Source organism: Colletotrichum navitas (assembly GCF_030913465.1).
Source record: "Colletotrichum navitas strain CBS 125086 chromosome Unknown LY79scaffold_31, whole genome shotgun sequence".
NCBI lineage: Eukaryota > Fungi > Ascomycota > Sordariomycetes > Glomerellales > Glomerellaceae > Colletotrichum > Colletotrichum navitas.
This window is the reverse complement of record NW_026850577.1, coordinates 144,891-165,239: the sequence shown is the minus strand read 5'-3', so window position 1 is coordinate 165,239 and position 20,349 is coordinate 144,891. Positions and strand designations below refer to the sequence as shown.

The 20,349-nt window shown below is 54.5% G+C and overlaps 6 protein-coding genes across 6 annotated transcripts; 2 read left to right on the top strand and 4 right to left on the bottom strand.

The window, feature by feature from the left end:
• Positions 1 to 1,772: 1,772 nt before the first annotated feature.
• On the top strand, positions 1,773 to 6,414 carry LY79DRAFT_669900 (ABC transporter; the record flags this gene model as incomplete). Its single annotated transcript, XM_060563713.1, has 4 exons — positions 1,773 to 1,979; positions 2,045 to 5,526; positions 5,583 to 5,699; positions 5,760 to 6,414. 4 exons carry the CDS (start codon positions 1,773 to 1,775, stop codon positions 6,412 to 6,414), a joined length of 4,461 nt encoding a protein of 1,486 aa, XP_060413931.1.
• An 828-nt stretch (positions 6,415 to 7,242) lies between these two features.
• On the bottom strand, positions 7,243 to 10,162 carry LY79DRAFT_669899 (subtilase; the record flags this gene model as incomplete). The annotated part of the gene is made up of 4 exons (XM_060563712.1): positions 7,243 to 9,307; positions 9,364 to 9,527; positions 9,589 to 9,924; positions 10,016 to 10,162. 4 exons carry the CDS (start codon positions 10,160 to 10,162, stop codon positions 7,243 to 7,245), a joined length of 2,712 nt encoding a protein of 903 aa, XP_060413930.1.
• A 1,340-nt stretch (positions 10,163 to 11,502) lies between these two features.
• Positions 11,503 to 12,225, bottom strand: LY79DRAFT_554635 (uncharacterized protein). Its single transcript, XM_060557865.1, has one exon. It carries the CDS (start codon positions 12,175 to 12,177, stop codon positions 11,980 to 11,982), a length of 198 nt encoding a protein of 65 aa, XP_060413929.1. The 5' UTR covers positions 12,178 to 12,225; the 3' UTR covers positions 11,503 to 11,979.
• Positions 12,226 to 12,339: 114 nt separating this feature from the next.
• Positions 12,340 to 14,072, bottom strand: LY79DRAFT_554633 (uncharacterized protein). The gene is made up of 4 exons (XM_060557864.1): positions 13,753 to 14,072; positions 13,363 to 13,695; positions 13,104 to 13,309; positions 12,340 to 13,044 (listed from the first exon to the last, which is right to left on the bottom strand). The coding sequence occupies exons 2-4, from the start codon at positions 13,687 to 13,689 to the stop codon at positions 12,783 to 12,785; spliced, it is 795 nt and encodes a 264-aa protein (XP_060413928.1). The 5' UTR covers positions 13,690 to 13,695; positions 13,753 to 14,072; the 3' UTR covers positions 12,340 to 12,782.
• Positions 14,073 to 15,982: 1,910 nt separating this feature from the next.
• On the top strand, positions 15,983 to 18,179 carry LY79DRAFT_554625 (C6 zinc finger domain-containing protein). The gene is made up of 3 exons (XM_060557863.1): positions 15,983 to 16,298; positions 16,461 to 16,639; positions 16,675 to 18,179. Exons 1-3 carry the CDS (start codon positions 16,179 to 16,181, stop codon positions 18,017 to 18,019), a joined length of 1,644 nt encoding a protein of 547 aa, XP_060413927.1. The 5' UTR covers positions 15,983 to 16,178; the 3' UTR covers positions 18,020 to 18,179.
• Positions 18,180 to 18,571: 392 nt separating this feature from the next.
• Positions 18,572 to 19,201, bottom strand: LY79DRAFT_590395 (CVNH domain-containing protein; the record flags this gene model as incomplete). The annotated part of the gene is made up of 3 exons (XM_060561145.1): positions 18,572 to 18,621; positions 18,714 to 18,858; positions 18,998 to 19,201. 3 exons carry the CDS (start codon positions 19,199 to 19,201, stop codon positions 18,572 to 18,574), a joined length of 399 nt encoding a protein of 132 aa, XP_060413926.1.
• Between the last annotated feature and the right edge of the window lie 1,148 nt (positions 19,202 to 20,349).

Below are 20,349 nucleotides of genomic sequence, written 5' to 3'. Positions count from 1 at the left end.
AGTCGATTCCAACCCTAGCAGCCGAATTGGGTATGAATCGACCAACTGACGTGGATGTCTGTGACTGGATATCCGTGGTATTTTGGGGGTTTCCGGTGCTGTGCGTTTGAGCGAGTCCGTAGACGGGATCGATCCCCCTTCGACTTCTGTGGCCTTTTATGTCCTTGGATCTGAAATCAGCCCACCCTGAAAGTCAAAAACAACAGGATCAGTTCAGCGCAGCTCAGCTAGGCGTAGCATTGCTTCAGTCTTGGGGGAGGGGCGACATGCATCGTATGAGGCTTGGCCGTGGCCGTTCCTCTCCACTCCGAGCCGGTGCCGGCCGAAGTGTGACAGCATACCTACCTACCTACCTTTGCTTTACCTTAGGTAGGGTAGGTAGGTACTCGAGGGGCAACTTCACCTCTACGCTGTGCCGAGAAGTGGCTGTTGGTGGCTTCGGAATGCTTGAGGCTGGTGAGACTGGGTGGCGGTGCTAAAAGTGGATTGATCTGTCTGTCTACCCTGATTACATAAGAGGATCACACGTGCTGGCTACTTTCCTTAGGTAATCGGGAGCGGATAACCCGTTATTCCCCCGAATCCCGGGTTTCCTATTCCATCCAGCAGCATGACCAGCAAGCGCCAACGAGCGACAACATGAATGGCTTTTTGCTTATCGGAATGGTACGGCCCACCTGCAGCTTCATAACCAGACCCTTTCCGCTTGGCGCCTGGCAAAAGTTCCCGGCATGACTCTCATTTTGACTCGTCATCGTCGTCGTGATCTGCGGAGCTGCCATTGCATCAAGCCGACGCGTCCACCCTCACCTCTGACTATTTACGACTCTATAGTCTCGATACACCACTCATCTACTCCTCGGCGGACCAAAATTTGGTACGCTAAACCTGTGCCTTCGGCCCAGGATATCCTTGGCAAGTGACCGCACTCGCTTACCATATTCAGGTCCAACAAGTATCAGGACTCCTCGCTGGTGGGCCGTTGGATGAATACCCCAGTTCTCAACGCGAAGCAACAACTTACAAGGGCACAAGTTTTTGCGATTCCTCGCAGCATGTCTATTTGGCGCCCCGGGTCGCTGGGTCGCTGTCATACAATGTTTCTCATACTCTCATGGCCGTCCCTTCGAATCTCTTGTTGGCGTTGAGCGGGCGGGAAACGCATTGGCCTTTGCCGCATCATGTTGCACTTTCCGCTTTTGACCTTACGCGCCGCGCCGGCCGCTAACCAATTTTTGCCGTCTGACACCCGCCGGAGCTTCATTACGCCGCGTTTCTGGTCCCAACGGCGCGGTACGACAAACAATTCTTCCTGTGGCTTGTCAGCAAGATTAGGTAGGCTTACGCCTGCGTATTCGACTCGCAGACATGCTTCGTCACGGCTAGAGGGCACTGTTGGTCTCCACGGCTGCTTGCCGATAACCAGGCATCCCAACCCTGGCCGGATTGCGTACAGCCTTTCCTGTTGAGGAAATCAATTGCAGCCTTCAACTCCATCCATGTGAGGCGCCAGCTCTTAGTCTCACGTCACGTCAGCAGAACCCACAAAGAATAAACATATTAAGCTTGTTTGACAAGCTCTGCCCGTTCTCTTGGTTCTCGCCCTACGATCCTTCGTTGCTATTCTTCGAGTCAACTGACACAAATCTGTCGCCAAGCTCGAGACACACTGAATACACACAACGTCGATTCTCAGTACCGGATCCACCGATCGTGCACTGAAGAGCGAGTTTTGTTTGCACCGTCGCCCGCGGCCAAGACGGACTCGGATCATGGGTTCAATTTGTCTAAACGACGACTCGTTTGGCCCCGTCGTCCGCGGTTGCCGTGATGACTTTGACTTTACTGTCCGGTTCGAGAGCATATTTCTCTCCATTATTCCGGCTGCCGTTTTTACTGCTGTCTCACTTCCCCGCATTGCCTATCTCTCTCGGAGGCCTCGCATAGTGAGCGCTAAGAGCATCGAGACTATCAAATTGGTATGTGGATCATGGCAGCATCGCGAGCACTCTTCTTGATCAGTGCTAACATCTAGTCTGTCAAGGCCATCATCACAGTATTTGCCACACTTCAGTTCGCACTACTTATTGTTCAAACCACCTCCAATGGCTCGCTCGACGCGTTCGCTGCCGCGGCATCGGCCCTCAGTTTCCTTGCCTCCCTCTTCATGATCGGGCTGTCGTTTGCCGAGCACTCCAGAGCGCCTAGACCAAGTATGCTCTTAACAGGCTATATGTTCTTCCAGATTCTATTCGATGTCGCGCAGGCTAGGACCTCTTGGTTGATGGCCAGAACGTCACTTTCGACGCAACTGTTCGCCAGGCTCTTCACTGCTTCGTTGGCTGTCAAGATCGTCATACTCATTGTCGAGGCCCAAAGAAAGGCAAGGTGGATTCGCTGGACCGCAGAAGAGCACAGCCCCGAGGAGACGAGCGGGCTCTTCAGCTTGAGCGTCTACTTCTGGCTTAACCGCCTCTTCCTCCACGGCTACAAAAAAGTTTTAACTATCAAGGATCTCTACGCCCTTGATCGAGGCATGATAGCGGAGACGATGCAAGTCACCCTGGCTCGGGAACTCGATAAGGGGACGTATCGCGGCAGAAAGCATGGGCTCGCCCGAGCCCTGGCCAAGTCGCTTGCGGTTCCGCTGCTATTACCAGTGGTGCCGAGGCTCGCCCTCATTGGGTTCAACTACAGCCAGCCCTTTTTCATCCAGACTCTTCTCCGGTATCTTCAAGAAGACCCGGAAACAACGCCAGAAAACATGGGCTACGGCCTGATCGGTGCCGCCTTTTTGATTTACACAGGCATTGCCGTCTCCACCGCTCTTTACTACTACTTCCACCAGCGAGTCCTCTACATGTCTCGGGGCTGCTTGGCGGCGGTCATCTACAAGAAGACCACAGAGGCTTCAATATCAGGTGCTGGTGATGATTCTGCCGCAGTAACGCTCATGAGCACCGACACCGAGCGCATAATACGCGGATTTTACCCTCTCCACGAGTGTTGGGCCAGCTTCATTGAGATCGCTCTTGGTTGCTGGCTGCTACAGGGCCAGCTTGGTGTAGCATTCATCGCGCCCATTGCCGTGATCCTAGTATGTACCGGCATCACAGCCGCGGCTGCAAAGTTGACAGGGGAGCGACAATCCCGCTGGATGGCCCAAATACAGAAGCGCGTGGGGCACACTTCAAACATCATCAGCAATATGAAGCACTTGCGTATTTCTGGGCTCGCAGGCATCGTGGGCGATTTCGTCCAGAAAATGAGGGTCGAAGAGATGCGGATCGGGAACCAGTTCCGTTGGCTCCTTATTGTCAGTGCACTCGGTGCACTATCACCTGCAATGGTTTCCCCGGCCGTAACCTTTGCCTTTGCGCAGTCCCGTCTGGACGTTACCACCATCTTCACGTCATTTTCATTCTTGGTCCTTCTCAACGCCCCATTGGGCATGCTCTTCCAATCTGTCCCGGGTCTGATTGCCGGCTTCACCTGTCTTGGACGCATCCAGAAGTTCCTCGAGGCGGATCCCCGCGTCGACTTCCGGCAGTCTGCCCACTCGTCGGCACCGAACGATAAGCAATCCGAGGAAACTGCGTACAGGGACAGCTTGGAAGGGATTCATCTGGAGTCGGTCGGCAAGGCGGCCGACCAAAGCCCGGAACGCTGCGCCTCCGGTCCTGCCATCGCTATTGTAGATGGCAGCTTCGGCTGGTCGGCAGAGAAGATGGTCCTCCAGAACATCACGGCATCCGTCCCGGCATCGCAGCTGACAATTGTTGTTGGTCCTGTGGCGTCGGGTAAGTCCACACTATGCAAGGTTTTCCTCGGTGAGGTCCCCTTCAGTAGCGGTCTGGTCTCGGTCCTCTCACGCAATGCTGCCATCGGATACTGCGAACAGAACCCGTTCCTGTCCAATGGGTCCATCAAAGACAACATTGTCGGATTTTCCCCATTTAATCAAGCACGGTACGATGAGATACTCGACGCATGCATGCTTTCCAAGGACTTGCTACTCCTACCGTATGGCGATGATACAAAGATCGGAAGCAACGGCATCATGCTCAGCGGTGGCCAGAAACAGCGCGTCTCTCTTGCCCGTGCTCTCTACCTCAACAGCGACCTCTTGATCTTTGACGACATTCTGAGCGGGTTGGACAATGACACTTCGGCCGAGGTTTTCAGAAAGGTCTTTGGGGTCGATGGCATCATCCGCCGGCGTAGGGCAACGGCCGTTTTGTGCACACATGCAATCAAACACCTCCCTCTAGCCGACCACGTCATCGCCCTCGGGTCGGATGGCACACTCATCGAAGAAGGCACCTTTGACGACCTGATGCGGGACAACAAATACGTTGCCAGCCTCGGGGTTAAGGCAACAGACTCAGACACGGACTCGGAAACCGGCAGCATATCAGACGGTAAGCCCGGTCCTTTGCCGGCACCGAAAGCGAAGCGTGCCCCGGCTGTTTCCGAAGAGATGATGGAGAAGTCAAGGCAAACGGGCGATGTCAAGGTTTATATCCATTATCTCCGCAGCTTGAGCATGCCTGCCACCGTCATTTTCGTGCTCGGCTCCGCCTCCTATGCCATCTGGGAGACTTTCCCGACAATCTGGATGAAGTACTGGGCCGAGGACACCCTCGGCAAGAGCAGCCAGTACTATGCTGGGCTATTCGGCTTCTTCAAAGCTTTGCAGCTTTTCTCCCTCCTGGCGGCCGGTATCGCTTTGATTATATACATGACTACGAGCTCCGGGGAAGCGCTTCATCAGCAAGCCTTGCGGACCGTCATCCACGCACCACTGGCGTTCTTCACAAACACAGATACGGGAATCGTCACGAATCTTTTTTCCCAAGACATGACACTGATCGACTCAGAATTGCCACTGAGTGTACTCAATGCCGTTATGAGTGGTTTCCAGACAATTGCCATGGGTGTGGTGATTGCTGTCGGAAGCCCGTATATGGCCGTCAGCTATCCCTTCTTGGTCGCCTTCTGCTGGATTATACAGAAGTTTTACCTTCGGACGTCTCGGCAGCTCAGACTTTTGGACTTGGAGTCAAAGAGCCCCCTCTACACCCACTTCCTCGACACCATCAGAGGTGTGGCGACCATACGTGCATTCGGCTGGACGAACAAGAACATCGATTTTAATCAGCACCTGCTCGACACCTCGCAGCGACCCGCGTATTTGCTCGCCATGATTCAGCAATGGCTCGTCGTGACGATGCAGCTCATGGTCGCCTGTATCGCCGTCGTCCTCGTTGGTCTCGCCATCGGACTCAGGGCTAGCTCCGGATTCACTGGAGCTTCCTTGGTCACACTCATGTCGTGGGGCGAGGTCATTGCGTGGCTCATCCGGTGCTACACCCAGCTCGAGACGTCCATCGGTGCCATCGCACGTATCAAGACGTTTTCCGAAAAGGTCACCCCGGAGGATCTTGAAGGTGAAGACATCGATCTGCCGGAAGAGTGGCCGGCTAACGGTCAGATTGACATCAAGGGGGTGTCTGCTTCGTATAAGTGAGTCGAAACCCCGTTCTGTGTCTCGAGCGTCGCTAATTAGGGTATCTCAAAAGCAATGAACAGCAAACATCATCGGAAGGTGTGGTGACGCCCCCGAGTCTCGCGTTGAAAGACCTCAATTTCTCCATCCAGCCTGGCCAGAAGGTTGCCCTCTGTGGGAGAACCGGAAGGTGAGTACCCCAGCGCTCAATCTACGCACAGCCGAAAACAGGCGTACTGACTTGCTTCAGCGGCAAATCCTCGCTGATTCTTCTCCTACTACGCCTTCTGGACCCCGTGTCGACCTGCTCGCAGAATATTGAGATTGACGGCATTCCCTTCCACCGCATCGACCGGTCGACGCTTCGCCGGCGCATCATCGCCGTGCCCCAAGACGCTGTCTTCCTCCCCGACGGTAGCACGATCAAGTCGAACCTCGACCCATTCGAGGCGGCTTCGGACGCCGAGTGCCTCTCGGTGTTACGAGCGGTGCAGCTCGCCGGCTTCGCCGAGGAGCTGGGCGGGCTGCACGAAGGCATGAGCGCCGACAGCCTCAGCGCGGGGCAGAAGCAGCTTTTCAGCCTGGGACGGGCGATCCTCCGGCGGCGCATGAAGGATGCGCGGTCCAAACGGCGCGGGGGAGGTATCCTGCTGCTCGACGAGGTTAGCTCGAGCGTGGACCACGCAACGGACCGGCTGATGCAGGAGATCATCAAGGAGGAGTTCGCACAGTACACGATCGTCATGGTGTCGCACAGGCTCGAGCTCGTCATGGACTTTTTCGAGGCGGTGATTGTCATGGACCAGGGCCGGGTCATCGAGACGGGCAGCCCGACGGAGCTGGTGAAGACGAGGGGCAGCCGGTTCGGCGAGCTGTGGGCGATTGAGAACCAAGGGAGGTCATAAGGTGTTAACACTCAAGAAGGTCAACCTCAATAGACTATCGATATTTCATCCCTCTTTACTTATGCCATCACACAATAGGGCAAAGCACACGCTAATCAACTAATATATACACTCTCGATGTCTGGTAGCGTTTTTTTTTCTTTTTCTTTTTTTCTCAGAGATACCATTGCCAGATGCGGTTAAACGGGATGATCTCACTGCGGGACTCTTCGACGAGAGAGTGCAGGATGAAGAAGAGGGAAAGGAACCAGCGGGCGATCCCGGGCGTTGAAGCGTGAAGTCTGGGAAAGGCCCCTCCGTCGCCGTCTGGTCCATCATACCCTCCCTCCGCCGCCACCTATGCGACAAACGATATCAGTCAACACTTATACACTGTCTCTCAACGAGCAGCAACTTTCTGCTGGATGACTGTCCACCAACCAACCAACCGGCCGCACGGCAACTGAGAGACGTCACCCGGCTTCTTGCTGACGAGATGCGAGTTCAGCGGTGACATATACTATGCTCGACATCAAGATGGATATCTTTGGGGGGAAAACTGCAGCAAGGAAGGGATCAGAAACCACCAAACTGAACCTGTCTTCTCCATCATGCTTCAACGACTCGAGCGGCAAAGACCCGGTCCAAATAAAGTACAAACAAGGACAGCCGCCGACCTAACCTGGCCCGGCCCAACGCATTCACGCATGTATCCTCCAAGCAGGTTGGCAAAGAAGTGGATACCTCTAGATGGCGGGATTCATCATGTATTATATCATTACTAGATCATGTATTATGTATACACCCCCGCTACCAAGCCATTGCATACCCCTCCTTTTTCCCCCATATCTAGTACTGTCCGGTGATGGTGATCTTGGGCGTCTTGTACACGTCCCAGTTGTCCGCGTGGGTGGGGTCGCCGAACGGGCGCAAGGCGGCGAAGCGGAACTGGTACTCGCCCGGCGCGATCTGGCTGCCGTTGCCCAGCTTGCCGAACCACCAGTGTTCGTGGTACTCGGCGCCGGCGTTGCGGTAGACGTCGGTGATGGGGTACGTGAACGTCTCGTCCGGGTCATACTGCGCCGGGTCGAAGGTCTGCACTTCGCCGGAGCCGACCCACGAGGCGACAGAGCCGATGTAGCCGTTTTGACCCTCGACCGGGGGATAGACCCACTGGCGCTCCGTCCAGCTAGCGTCGAACACGTCCCACCTTGTTTGGCGGGTTCCCCAGATGAGCTTTTGGAAGATCTTGGGGAAGTCCTGGGCCTCGATGCTGAGGTCGAACGAGTACGTCGCCTTTTCGGCGATGGGTGTGTCGTCGACGGTGGAGGCGGATTGAGGCCAGCCGGCCTCGTGAACGCCGCCGAGGGTGTTGCGAAGGTCGGCGCCGACGCCGGCGTAGGGGACCGATACCAGCTCGCCGTTGCTGCCCTGGATGATGACCTTGCCTCCGTACAGGGGCAGGCCGGTGGCGTTCCAGCCGAGGTTGTCGGGGTTCTTGAAATTGACCGAGACGGTCTTGCTCTCGCCCGGCTTGAGCGTGAAGTCTCGAGGAAAACTGATTTCAGGGGTGTAGGTCTTGGGCCTGAGCTGGGCAAAGGTCTTGACACGCTTCGTGCCGGGCAGGCCGCCCGTGGCGGGGACCCAGGCAAGGGCGTCAACGCCGGCGTTGGGCTGGACGGAGAACTTGTACGTCACGTCAGACTTGCCGTTGTTGGTGACGGTGACGTCGTGGTAGCGGGAAAAGTAGCGCGTGTCGTTGAGCTGGATCTTGTCGAACTCGAGCTGGGTGCCGTAGTTGAGCACTTTCCAGGCGTCAATCTGGCCGTTACCGACTTGGGCCGGAGGAGCAGTGTAACCGTAGTCGGTAGCGGTGCCATCAGACCACGGCAAGGCATAACCACTCGAGATGATGCGGCGGGACAGAGCGCGAGCAAAGCCCTTGCCCTGGACGGAGCGACCGCCGTGCTGGCCAATGTAGAGAGCTGCAACACCGGCGACGTACGGGCAGGCCATGGACGTTCCGCTCAGGATGGCGTACTGGCCGTCGAGGTAGGTCGAGAAAATGTTGCCGCCGGGAGCAGCAATGTCGGGCTTCAGCTGGTTGTCGTACAGCAGACCCCAGCTAGTGAAGATATTGGGCCTATTCCCTGCCGGGTAATCAAGTGCAATGGGAATCTCGGGGTTAACCGAGAAGTCGGCGGTGACGGTAGTGTTCGCCTTGATAGCATTGATAAAAGAGGAGCCGGACTCGGCGGTGATGAGAGCGATCAGTGTGTCCGTGTTACCAGTGGCGGGAGTCGTCATCGGGCTCTCGTTATTGTAAATAAGAATATACTCCGCTCCAAGGGCGGCAAGGTTCTCCTGCTTGACCTGGAAGGTGCAAGTTCCTCTGCGGACCAGGGGAATCTTGCCCGTCAGGTCGGGGCTACCCGGGGGGTAGGGAGTGCATCCGTCCGCCGGGGCACTGATATCAGTGGAAAGCGCGACGATAGGCCAGTCAACCACGGTGGGAGGGAAGTAGCCGGCGGAGGGCAGGTATCCGACGCGAATGGTCTCGCTGCCGCCGAAGGTGGCCTCGAAGGGGATGGCGGGGAAGACCTCAGTCTCGACAGATGCCACCGCAATGACGTTCTTGCCGGAGGAACCGGAGCTGCCGTAAAAGGGGCCGTTGGCCCCGCTGTTTCCGGCAGAAATGGTGACGACAACGCCTTCGTCGACCAAACGAGAGGCGACTTCGGCCCAGGCATTGTTGGACCAGCCGTTGGCACCGCCGATACTGGCGGTGATGATGTCCACGCCGTCGCTGTAGGCAGCAAGGAAGGCCTCAATCAACGTGGCAGTGTCAGTTGATGCGGCGTTCGAGAAGACCTTGTAAGCGTGTAGGGTAGCCTCAGGCGCGGTGCCAACCCATCTGCGACGCAGTTAGCTCCGTTTTGAGAGAGGGAGACACTGCACAGGCATGCTTACGAGTCGGTTTTGCCAGCAATAATGCCTGCGACATGTGTGCCGTGCCCTCTGGTGTCGATTGGATCTTCGTCGGGGGCCTTGGGACCGCTGGCTGGGTACGAGCCGTCTCCTACGAAGTCGTAGCCAGCGGCAACCTTAAAGCCGGGGCCGAAGCCACCGCCGAGCTGAGGAAAGCGTGTAAGTCCAAGATTTTCTGTAAGGTATAGGCAGGAGCGATGAACTTACAGCGGGATGGTCGTACCAGATACCGGTGTCAACAACACCGACCTTGACTCCCTTGCCAAAAATGCCTAATGCGTGCAGCTTGGACACACCGGTGGCGTTGTGCGTCGAGTACGTGGGGGCGTCCTCGGGGGCGGCGGCCTGGGGCTCGGTGGGATCAAGCTTGACCTCTTCGTTCACCCAGACGTTGAGGACGTCGGGCAGGGCCTGTAGGGTGTCGATGGTGAAGGTGTCGGTCTCAATGCTGGCGCCAGAGAAGACGTCACTAGCAAACTCCTTAACGACCTTGATGCCGTCAGTGGAGGCGACGTTCTGACGACGGAGGCGGGCGCTGGATCCCTGCATGTCAAAAGAAGTGAGTGTCAGCTGGGGACGACCACCTTGGGGGAAAGACTTCTCCGGGCGACAGCCACGCGCAGCGGGCACTCACATGAGCATACTCGATGATGAAGCTCTTGGCGACGAAGCCGGTGGCCTTGCCGGTGTCGCTGACGGGCTCCTGGCGGGAACCGAGGGCCGCAACACCGCCGAGGTGGAGGGCGAGGGCGAAGGCGGAGACGGTGGCCGAGATGCGCATCTTGTCGGATGCTGGGTCTTGCCTTGGTAACGAGCGAAGGTGGCAGAGCGAAAAGCTACCGAGAGAGAGCAGGACATGGCGACGATGCGGGGAGAGCGAGGTATAAGTAGTCTCTGCCCCGGAGCTCTCGATCGATCGGATGCTCAGACGACCGGCGGCGAGGTTCCCAGCAAGTTACAACAGCTCACAATATGAGCAGCAGTGCCATGTGAGCAGTGCACCATGCAGGAGGAGTATGAGGGGGGCAAAGCCAACCAGCCCACCCCCCCCCCCCCTGCCAAAGACGCGATATCCAGGGTTCAATGCCATGGTCATTGGCCGCGGTACCGTGAAGTCGCGAGTAGCTAGCAGGTAGCTGTTCTTGGTCTTCTTGTTCGCATAGCTAGCTGCATGCTTAAGCGGAAGAGGTCGCGTGGGGTCGCGGGCTGGCTGCAGACCGCATCGATGCAAGGGCCGCCAATATTCAGATAAGACGGGAGACTGCCTGCAGAGCAATTTCGGCAGGGGAGCAGCGACGGATAGCGAGCGAGCCGTGGCGGCGGACGTCGGTGACCAGCGATGAGCCGCCAAGACCTAGACCAGCTTCCTCGTTGGGACGTAATAGATGACACGGCGCAGGCCTAGGGGGAAAACCAATAGTGCGAATGGCGTGCGGCCCGCGTCGCTCATGTTGGATCATTTACCATCTTAACGTGGCCCCCCCATACGCCGGAAAGGTGGTATCGAAGTCCCGGGGGGTCTTTGGTTGCGCGTCCGTTTCTCTCCCTTTTCCTTCTTCTTGTGTTTCTCATACGGTTTGCGCATCGTTACTGCGCCGACAAGTTGGTGTTGCAAGGTTGGCCAAGAGGTTGCATCTGCCAGATACACATGGCGCGGGTAGCAGGTCATGGTCCCTGTGTTCCCAATGTTAAGGCTGACCTCGGGTGTTTAGGAGCCATTGAGACGTTGGTCATACCGTACCTCAGCACGAATATAGAAACGTAGATAAAGATCAAGCGAAAGAACCAAGGATGTTGGAGGAGAGTTGCAGAATGTCGATGGTGGCTTGAGATGGGCTTGGAATGGCTTGATGAATCTTGCAGGAAGCGAGGGTTCACGGGGCGCCTTCCGTTCAGGTACCGAGAGACACGATAACATCAGCCGCGTCTGGCGCCACCTGGTGGCAGCTGGGGGCATTCAGCGACTCACTAGCGCCATTTGTAAGCGCGATAAGCTGGTGGTCCGTGTGTTTTGCATTAACCTTATTTGGCAGCTCCAAAGACGCGAGCGGTACGTACCGAAAGATATCATATACTTCACTTCCTTGTTGTCGATGCATGCTCCCCCCTCTCTCTCTGCATCATCATCATTTCCCTCCGCCTGAATCCTGCACAAAGACAATGTCAGATGCAGGAACGAGAAGCGACTTGTTCAATCTGCGGTACCATCCGACGTTGACGTGCGGCATGATTCTCCACAAACCGTCTCCGCCCGACCTTGACCGCAGTCGCCCAGCCCGATCACGCACAACACGCAGCGGGCAGACTCGTAAAGAGCTCTCGACAATCTCACCCGCATGACCGTGAGATGAGCCAAGTTCTGGAATGTCAATAAAAAGAAACTTGCATTGCCTTGGGGGACTCGCAGCGCCAGCGTCACATCGCCCCCCCCTTTTGCCAGCTTCCTCACACCTGCGTGCCCTGCCCTGGCCTCGTCGGACCGTGACCATCCGGGCACGCCTTACACCCCATCTGCTCGCGTGTTGACGCAGCTCTGTTGTTGATTCAGCGTCCGTACCTGGTAATTAATCAGTAGTGGCGCACGAGCGGCATGCGCAGTTACCTCATCCCCCGCCAGGTTGACGACGTGTCGTCCCTACCTAAGAACAGACGCGCGGGGGTTACAAGCAACGCCTTTAAGAAGGCCATTAGACAAGAATAATGATTTCCCAACATTAAAAGCCTAACTCTGCTTAGGACCATACTAAACGCGTGTCGCAGACCCTCATTGTGGGCAAAGGCCGCTATTGAATACATAACCAGATTACAGCTATCCTGATCAGGGAGCTTATTTAAGGCTTCGAGGCTTCAAGAGTCAGAAGGTTTGATGTTGTTCGGAATGGCTTTCGAGTGCAAGAAAGGCTTGTGTCATCGTTTGAAATCTAAATACTCAAGTATTCAAAATCGTATGTAGCAGTGTGCAGACAAGAAAGTTTCAAGTAGCGCGTGCAGATACCAAGTCGCGTGAAAGGCCCTGGACTTTCCAACCAGACGTACACTCAGAAGATCCAGGCAATATACACTTAGGGCCCGAGTTGACACGTGAGAACTGTTAGTATCTATGGAGACGCAAACGCCTCAACCCTCATTGAGCAAGTGTTGCGTTTCCTTTGCAGCCATGTAATGTAAGACCCTTGCTCTGAGCCCTAAGGCCTCGTGCTGTTACTCAGAGCCTCTTTCTTGCGTAGAACGTTATCCAGGTCGATTTCTAAGTAGTGCCACGCAGTCAGTCCATAAAGCATCCTGTCCTGCCATACGCCTACATCCATGAACAACGACTCGTCCTGTGGCAGTTCCTCGATATCTGAGCCATTCATCTGCATCTTCTTAAGCGGCCTCTCATCTTTTGTCAGACTTTGAGTTTATTTTCTCTTTGAGTCTGTCTGATGACACGTCGATTCCACTCCAACAGTGTATGATTCCGTCATGACATCCGGTACCAGGCTCAAAGAGTCAACAGTATCGGCTGAAAGAAACCAAGCTTGCTCCTGAACCATCTCAAGGTCCAAGGTCGCAGGGTAGCATGGGTGGGCAGCTTTCTGCTTCCCAGAAAATAAGTCGTCCTGGTCCAGAAAGGGCGTCACCTGGAAAGTCTTAGAGAAAGACGAAGTAAATCTTTCAGACCTGCACCGATCAGCAAGGTCGCGGAAGTCCAGTGTCTGGTACCTTGAAGTGGAACTTACGGAAAGCCTCCGATGAATCCTGGTTGGTGCTCGAATGATATCGCAAAAAAGGGTCTCAACGACTTTGAGTTGTCAAGCAAGTCGTCGAACAACTTCTGCTTCGGGTTCACTTTATTGCAGGAACGATGAGCCCCTTCCCATCTATAGTGCTGTAGTGCTCTCAACAGTGGTTCTGAGGTGGAACGCAAGCTAGACATGAATTTGTCCTATTGTCCATGTCAGCTCGGCTCCCAAGATTGGAAACAAGAAAGAGTCAGACCAGGTAAGGAAGGCCTTTCGCATCGCATTTGAGGTTTTTAGAGCCTTTGATTGCATAGCAAACCATGAGAATGGCATACGATACAGTCCATGAGTCATGGTTCGCAGTGGAAGTCTGGCCAAAATATGCGATCACATTCTTCCAGAGGCTGCCCATCAACTTCTTGACGAGATAGGTAATGGAGTACATGAACTCTATCACGAGAGATTGCAAGTTGACGGGATGCTCTATACCTAGAGTGGTGTACGGGTCGGTGAAAACCCGATGCCGGTTCCAATTGAAAAGAACGTTGATCCAGTAGGCGTACTTCCAGGCATTGGAAATCATTGCTTGCTGCCAAACTATTAGTCTCGTGGAAGAATGTTTGAGGCTTCCAACATTGGGACTCACATCTGAGCTTGGGAGCTGGCTGATCAAGTGTTGCGGGCATCGACCTGAATCACGGAAGTATACGCGGGCATACTATCATTTATGTCATTTCCCTAGAGATCATCAACGCTGGGCCCTATCCTCTTGCAGGTCGATTCAAACCAATCACAAGCGATCCAAATCTCGGGACTTGGTACGAACCGAACCTGCTTGTCGGAGACGAAGCCCATTGGACTGCAACGCTGCACCGTTTATACACAGCCAGCGAGAAATTGCGGCCAATGACAAGCTGTCGGAATATCGGAATCTGGATAATCCTGCAGCTTGCCTTCAGAGAAATCTCATTGGATCAGATTGAAGTGCCAGATGGCCTTGGGTTCCCAATTACATCATTTGCTGCTAACTTATCTGCGAGAAAACGAGACTCTCATTCTGCTAAGTCCTTACAAATGTCAAAACGGTTTAAGGTCTAGCATAAAGGGTTTGCATGACTGCGATCTGTAAGCGGAACTTAGTCAAAGTATCCCATTGACTGTGCGCGCATAGATTTATCATACGTTATGTACCTGGCATTGGTACCCATACTTATGCGGCAATGGCGAATCACACTATTTGTTTCTAACAACACTGGCTGTTCCATGGCAAATTTCCAGGGCCAAACGCTTAAAGTTAGTTCCAGCCTATTACCAAGTCATCCAAGTTTACCTTACCTTTAGTTCAAAGGATAACAGATAGATGGATCTGTGTTAAATAGACGTCAATGTATCCAACCAGACATAGGGTTATCACCCTTCCACTAACTTTGTAAGGATAGGAGAATAATACCACAGAGGATAACACTTTCCCAAGTGCAGCCAGCAGCTAATTATCACATTCTAGGGAACGATGTCCTTTACATCCACGTCTAATAGACAAAAATAGACTCCGAGTCCGTCGCCGAACCCCTTCGACGGTGCAGGGGCTGCTGCCGAAGTGCGGGTCCAGCCTGCTCTGATGCAGGACACTGATTGAATCCGTCTGGAGGGTATGCATTGATACATAGAGCTCCGCCAGGCCTGCGAGTGCTCCCTCGTGGGTCATCCCGCGCGACCCAAACAACTGGAGTACCCCGGATCACTCCATATCATCCTCGCATCTTGTTTAAAGGTGAACCTCACAGGCCAGAAAAGCGCACCAGTAGCCAGCTGCCCATCGTCTCCACCTCGCAAGTGTATATGGGCTTCGATAACGGCAATATGCCGACAGTGTAGGCACAGGAATCAATGACTCGGCTCGTCGAAAAGCGGCGAACCCAAGCTTCTTGAGTCTACTGGCACATCTGGGCCACGTACTTACTGCCAGGATTGGTTGACGCCCATTTAGGCTTTGGCTCTGATGTCTGTCCACTTTGATTAATCGAAACATGATACAACCTTGGGGCTGTGAACCACACGAGGAATAGCAACGTAACCATCGAATTACTAAGCCAAGAAAGGGGTCTGGCATGCTTGGTAATCAAGTGATGCATTTGAAAGGAGACGGAGATGCGGGGATTTGCTTTGGCCGAGCGAGTCAGTAAGATCGTTTCCGAGATTTGGCGCGCTAAGTTCCGAGGTAAGGAGACTACCGGAACCACGGTATCCGTACAGCTCAGGGGTCGGCAAGAGAAAACTTTAAAGCATCTCAGTACCACGCTGCGGCCCCTTGGTTGCTCCGGCTGGATCTAATTAGGTAGACAGGTGTCGCCATTCGGAGCACGGAGCATTCGCGTGTCAATGTGTCAATCAAAGGCGGTGCCTCGCTTTTATCTCAGATGACCGGCAACTTATGCCGACATTACCTGACAAGGAGCAAGTGACACTTGAGCAAAGACGTGTGCACTTGCGCGTGCTCTTAGCTGTGCATTCAGGGAGTCTAGTCTTGGAGGTGTCGAATCACCCCCTTGATCCATTTGTAGACCAGCCGCTGGTATCGTAGGGCTGAAAGAACCGTTTGCTATAAACAACAGATGCCTCTCCGTATGATTCATCAGGGGCTGTGTGCATCTTAGTCTAGCCCTTCCGGCATGTTGCGGAGACGTCCAAACAGCGTCGCTTCCCAGCGCTCCATATTCCATGAAAAAAGACTCGGCTTGAGAGCCCATGATTGGCTGTGTCGTAAAACACTAAACCTTATCCCCAAACACATGCTGGTACGCGGCGGCGGAGCCGACGTCGCAGGGGACAAGGAAGGCCACCCGGCGGCCGAGGGTCGCGCCCATCCGCATCCGACAGCTTGGTGTTATATAGTGGACGTCGCCCAAACTGCCCATCCTGGGATCGACATCCCCTGGTCCGAATTCTCGCGCCCGCACGACCCGACGCCCGAGAAAGAGAGCCTTTTCCCCTCAGGATCATAGCCAAAACTAGCCATCAGTACAGAGTGCCCCGTAAACAACCCCAATCTGGTCATCCGCGTTTCGCCCCGCAATGGCATTGGATAACTCGATCCCGGGCACCGGAGTCTTTTCGGTGGACCCCGCTGCTAAGAAGCTTAAAAGGACCCGGGCATCAGCGTCAAAGGTTAGGACCGGATGCTTAACATGGTTTGTGACAACACTGATGCCACTTTAGACCTTTGAAGAATGGTTAGACTGACGACATTTGCTACGTTGTTAGCAAGTAAGGCCGTCTGCCTCCTTAACCCCCTATCACATGCCGAGATCACCTCTTGTCTCTCGGACCATCTCACTCCGTAGATACTAACCATAGCCTAGAGCCCGTCATGTCAAATGCGACGAAGAGAAGCCGTCCTGTAACAGATGCAGGAAGGACAAGCACAAGTGTGATGGATACGCCGAGCATCTGCAAGCAAAACGACGTCCGAGTCCCGGCTGCCTGAGGTCGACTCACAAACGGCCTGTCACGTCGGTGACACAACTAACCCCCCGGTGAATTGGGATGTTTCTGGCACGACGTTGGAGAGGCTCATGTTCCATCATGTCCACCGGTGTACTGTGCCGGACTTTGGACTCGCGACGCCCCTCGCCAAGATATGGAGTAACTACATCCTGCCGTTGGGCTACTATTCCGATCCCATCAAGCACGCCGTCATCGCCCTGGGCGTTGCCCACAGAGCCTTCTTGGAGAACCCGTTCTCAGATCCGAACCCTTCCATGTCTGCGGTGGCGTTCGGCGACTTGGCCGAGGAACAATACCGGAAAGCCGTCACGGGGACGATAGAAATCATGGCCGACCCGTCGCCTGTCAACATCCGCATCACCCTCATCAGCTGTCTGGTGTTTGTCTGTTTCGAGATTGTGAGAGGCCAGTACGACAAGGCCGTCCAACACCTGAGAGCGGGGTCCCGCATCCTCGAGTCACTTCACCAAGCTGCGCTGGCCAGCCAGAACGATCCCAAGTCGCTCTCGGCGTTCGACAAACGTCTGGCCGAGACGGTACGGAGCCACTTCAGCCAGCTGTGCGACATCACGAACATGTTCGTCTCCATGGGCATGGACGCCTCCATGCTGATCGAAGCCGACGTCATCCCCGACCTGACGTTCTTCACGCAGCCAGAAGAGGAGCAGAGCAAGACCACGCCGTTCTCGAGCGTCTTCGAGGCGCGGCTATGCCTCCATCGCGTGGAGCGCATGTTGGTGCAAGCTTTTGAGGATTCTTGGTACTGCAGCATCGACCGCTGCTGGCACTCGACGCCGTCGTGCGGCAGCCACAATGCGCCCACCGGGTCTGAGAAGGCCAACGACGAGGCGTGGGAAACCGCAAACGCGTGCTTCGAAGCGTGGGGCGCCCGCTTCGAGCTGTTCCAGCAGGCCCTGCCGGACAAGATGGAGCCTGCCGACCTCCATGAGCTCAAGGCGCTCCGGTTCTCGCAGAAGAGCTGGGTGATCTTCAACGCGAAGGAAGGCCCATGCGCGCTGAAAAGTTATGAAATGGCGGAGCTCCATCGCCTCGTCGACATGGCCGAGGACGTCGAGTCGTCCCGGGAGGAGGAGCGGTCGCGGCCCAAGTTCGCGCTCGCGGCCGACATCGTGCCCTCGCTGGCGTACATCTGCGCCTTCTGCGACAACGTCGACCTCGAGCGGCGCATCATCGACGTCCTGCGGCGCATGAAGAGGAGGGAGGGCGTGTGGGACAGCCAGGAGATGGCGAATCTGTACGAGATGGTGCTGCAGGCCAAGCTCGGCAACCAGTGGAAGGACGAGTACAACTGGGAGACGCTGCCGAACCTCGCGAGGATGATGTCGAACCTTGCCGTCTCCACGCCGTCGGGGAACAACCTCAGCAGCACCCCGCTGGTTTTGCTTTGAAGGACGCCCCCCCATCATTCGTGATAGAGAGGAATAGGTTTTCGTATGACGCGCATAGAGGCACATTTTCTCGCTGAATTGTAAAGAGTTTTTTTTTTAGTTTTTTAGTTTTTTTAATAGATGTACAATTACCCGTGTTCGACGGGAATAATAGAGCCCTTATTCATCAGTATCTATCGGCACGTCCCGTTCGACTAGCGATATTAAATAAGATAAATCTAGCCAATGGTTCAATGTTGCAACAATGAGTGAAGCTTTTCTGTAATGAGAATCTCATAATCGAGTATCATTGTCTCGATATGCCCATGTGCTGCTTTTCACGTTTGCCGACATATAGTCAGTCAGGTCTGTATATTCATTCATACTGCCCTACAACATTTTCTCGTCATTATGCAAACTCCCCAGGATGTTCGTTCCGCTTTGCTGTGGGCAAAAGGCTCCTACAATCCGTTGAACGTTGTCACCATCACAGCCTAAAAGGTTATGGTCATAATTAACTGTCATATTGGTCTCATTAATCTAAGTCATCAAATCTACCCGCGCTTTCCAACTTCATGAAGTGCAGCTCAAAGTTCCGAATCTGTTTGACATTGACGTGATGTCTATGCGACCCAAACCATGTCAGCAAGAACGATCGTGTAACTTGAAGCCCTCGGGGAACGGATATGAATCCAGGAGCATGCATGGGGCTTACCTAGGTTGATAGCGGCCTCTGCCCCGTTGCATGTGCAGTTCATCCATGCTCGGGTGGTTCCGAAGATCGGGCCATACACGGGGTCGGGCAGACGGTAGACGACGCAATCACTGCACGCCTCGCCGAAGTTTCCTGTGCTGGACCACTGCGTTTTTCAAAGCAATCTCGAGTCAGCGGGGGTCTCAAGCCACATAAATTTGATGCTCTATTGAAATTGATCAGGGAGCATGGGGGCCAGTATTGCAGCGCCGCAGGTCCTCATTCTCACGCAGGATCTTACGTACCTTGATCGAATTGCCCTCATACGCAAAGCAGCTGTTGAGGTCGAGAGAAGTCGACGCCATGGTGCCCTTTCCGTCACCCGTGTTGCAGTTTGCGGTCAGGATCTCGGTTGAGGGATCGATGTGCTCATCCGTGCAGCTCCGGCTGAAGTCCCCAGCGGCGACCCCGGTGGCGAGAAGAGCAAGGAGAACTGTCGGAGCCTTCATCGTGCTGTGTGGGTTTGGAAAAGGTTAGGCTTGGGCGTTTGAAGAATCGGTATCGAGGATCAACGTAGGCACATATGCTCTGGAGATCTTTCTCTTTTTGGTCCGGGGCGCATCACATCTTTAATAGCCGGCAGCTAACTTAGCCGTACGAAATAAAAAGCCTCCGTGAGTTAACAACCCCGCATTGGGTGTCATTGTTTGCCGGGTTTTTGGCTGCTTTGGGAGTGCCAGTGCAACCGTTCCGTGTCTCGATGCGCTCGCCAAAGGGCCCCCTGTAGGCGGTATCTAACCCAATCATCGCCTAATGGGGATGCAGTTCTTCCAAGTCCAAATCGGGGAGGTGAAGACATTGCAAACGGCGGCTATCTCTAAATTACTCCGCAATTGCCACATGATCACTCGGCATTTGGCCGAGGTCTTCTGACTTTCTTTTTTCCCGGGTGATATAACTCGTATATTAAGAGGTTGCTTGCTTCTTTCTTCACACAGCAAATGGAAAGGCCGGCCGCCATGTAGGGCTGCAATTAGGGCGTATCCATACTGGAGATATGCAGGGGTTCTTGAAGATGCTCTTTATGTTGTGGATCTCCGTCTTCGGGCCTAGACGCAGATCCTGGCGGGGAGACTCTTCAAATGCGTGGTTCCGCGCGCGGTTGTCACGTCATGATCTCTTGATCAGATAAGATGTTTGCAACCATAGGTGGAGCCTAAGCCATGTGGTTCGTCCGCTCCGCAAGTTTGTCATTCAAAGTGGCCCAGTTTTGCTTTTGTGACAAAGCATTCGTCATGTGCCGCCTCTAGGATGACCTGGTAACAAGTTCACGACGTACGACCAGCCGGTTATCGAAGCATCCAACATAACGGCATCGTCCAGGACAGGAAAGAAGGTAAGATCCTCAACGCGTAGGTGGGTGGACCCGCCCCCACCGTCCGAGTCACAGGCTCCGGCGGGCTTCGAGATACTGTACAGGCCTACCTTGGATCACCTGCTCGAATTGGTTGTTGTGTATATACGGCATGTCGTTGGTCGAATCAGGGTACGACTTTTTCATTCAAGTTCATATCCCGTGTGTGGTTGACAGACTGAGAGCTGCCTCTATGAAATGGATATCGGAGGAACCAAGGTGAAATTAAAGTAGCGATACTTT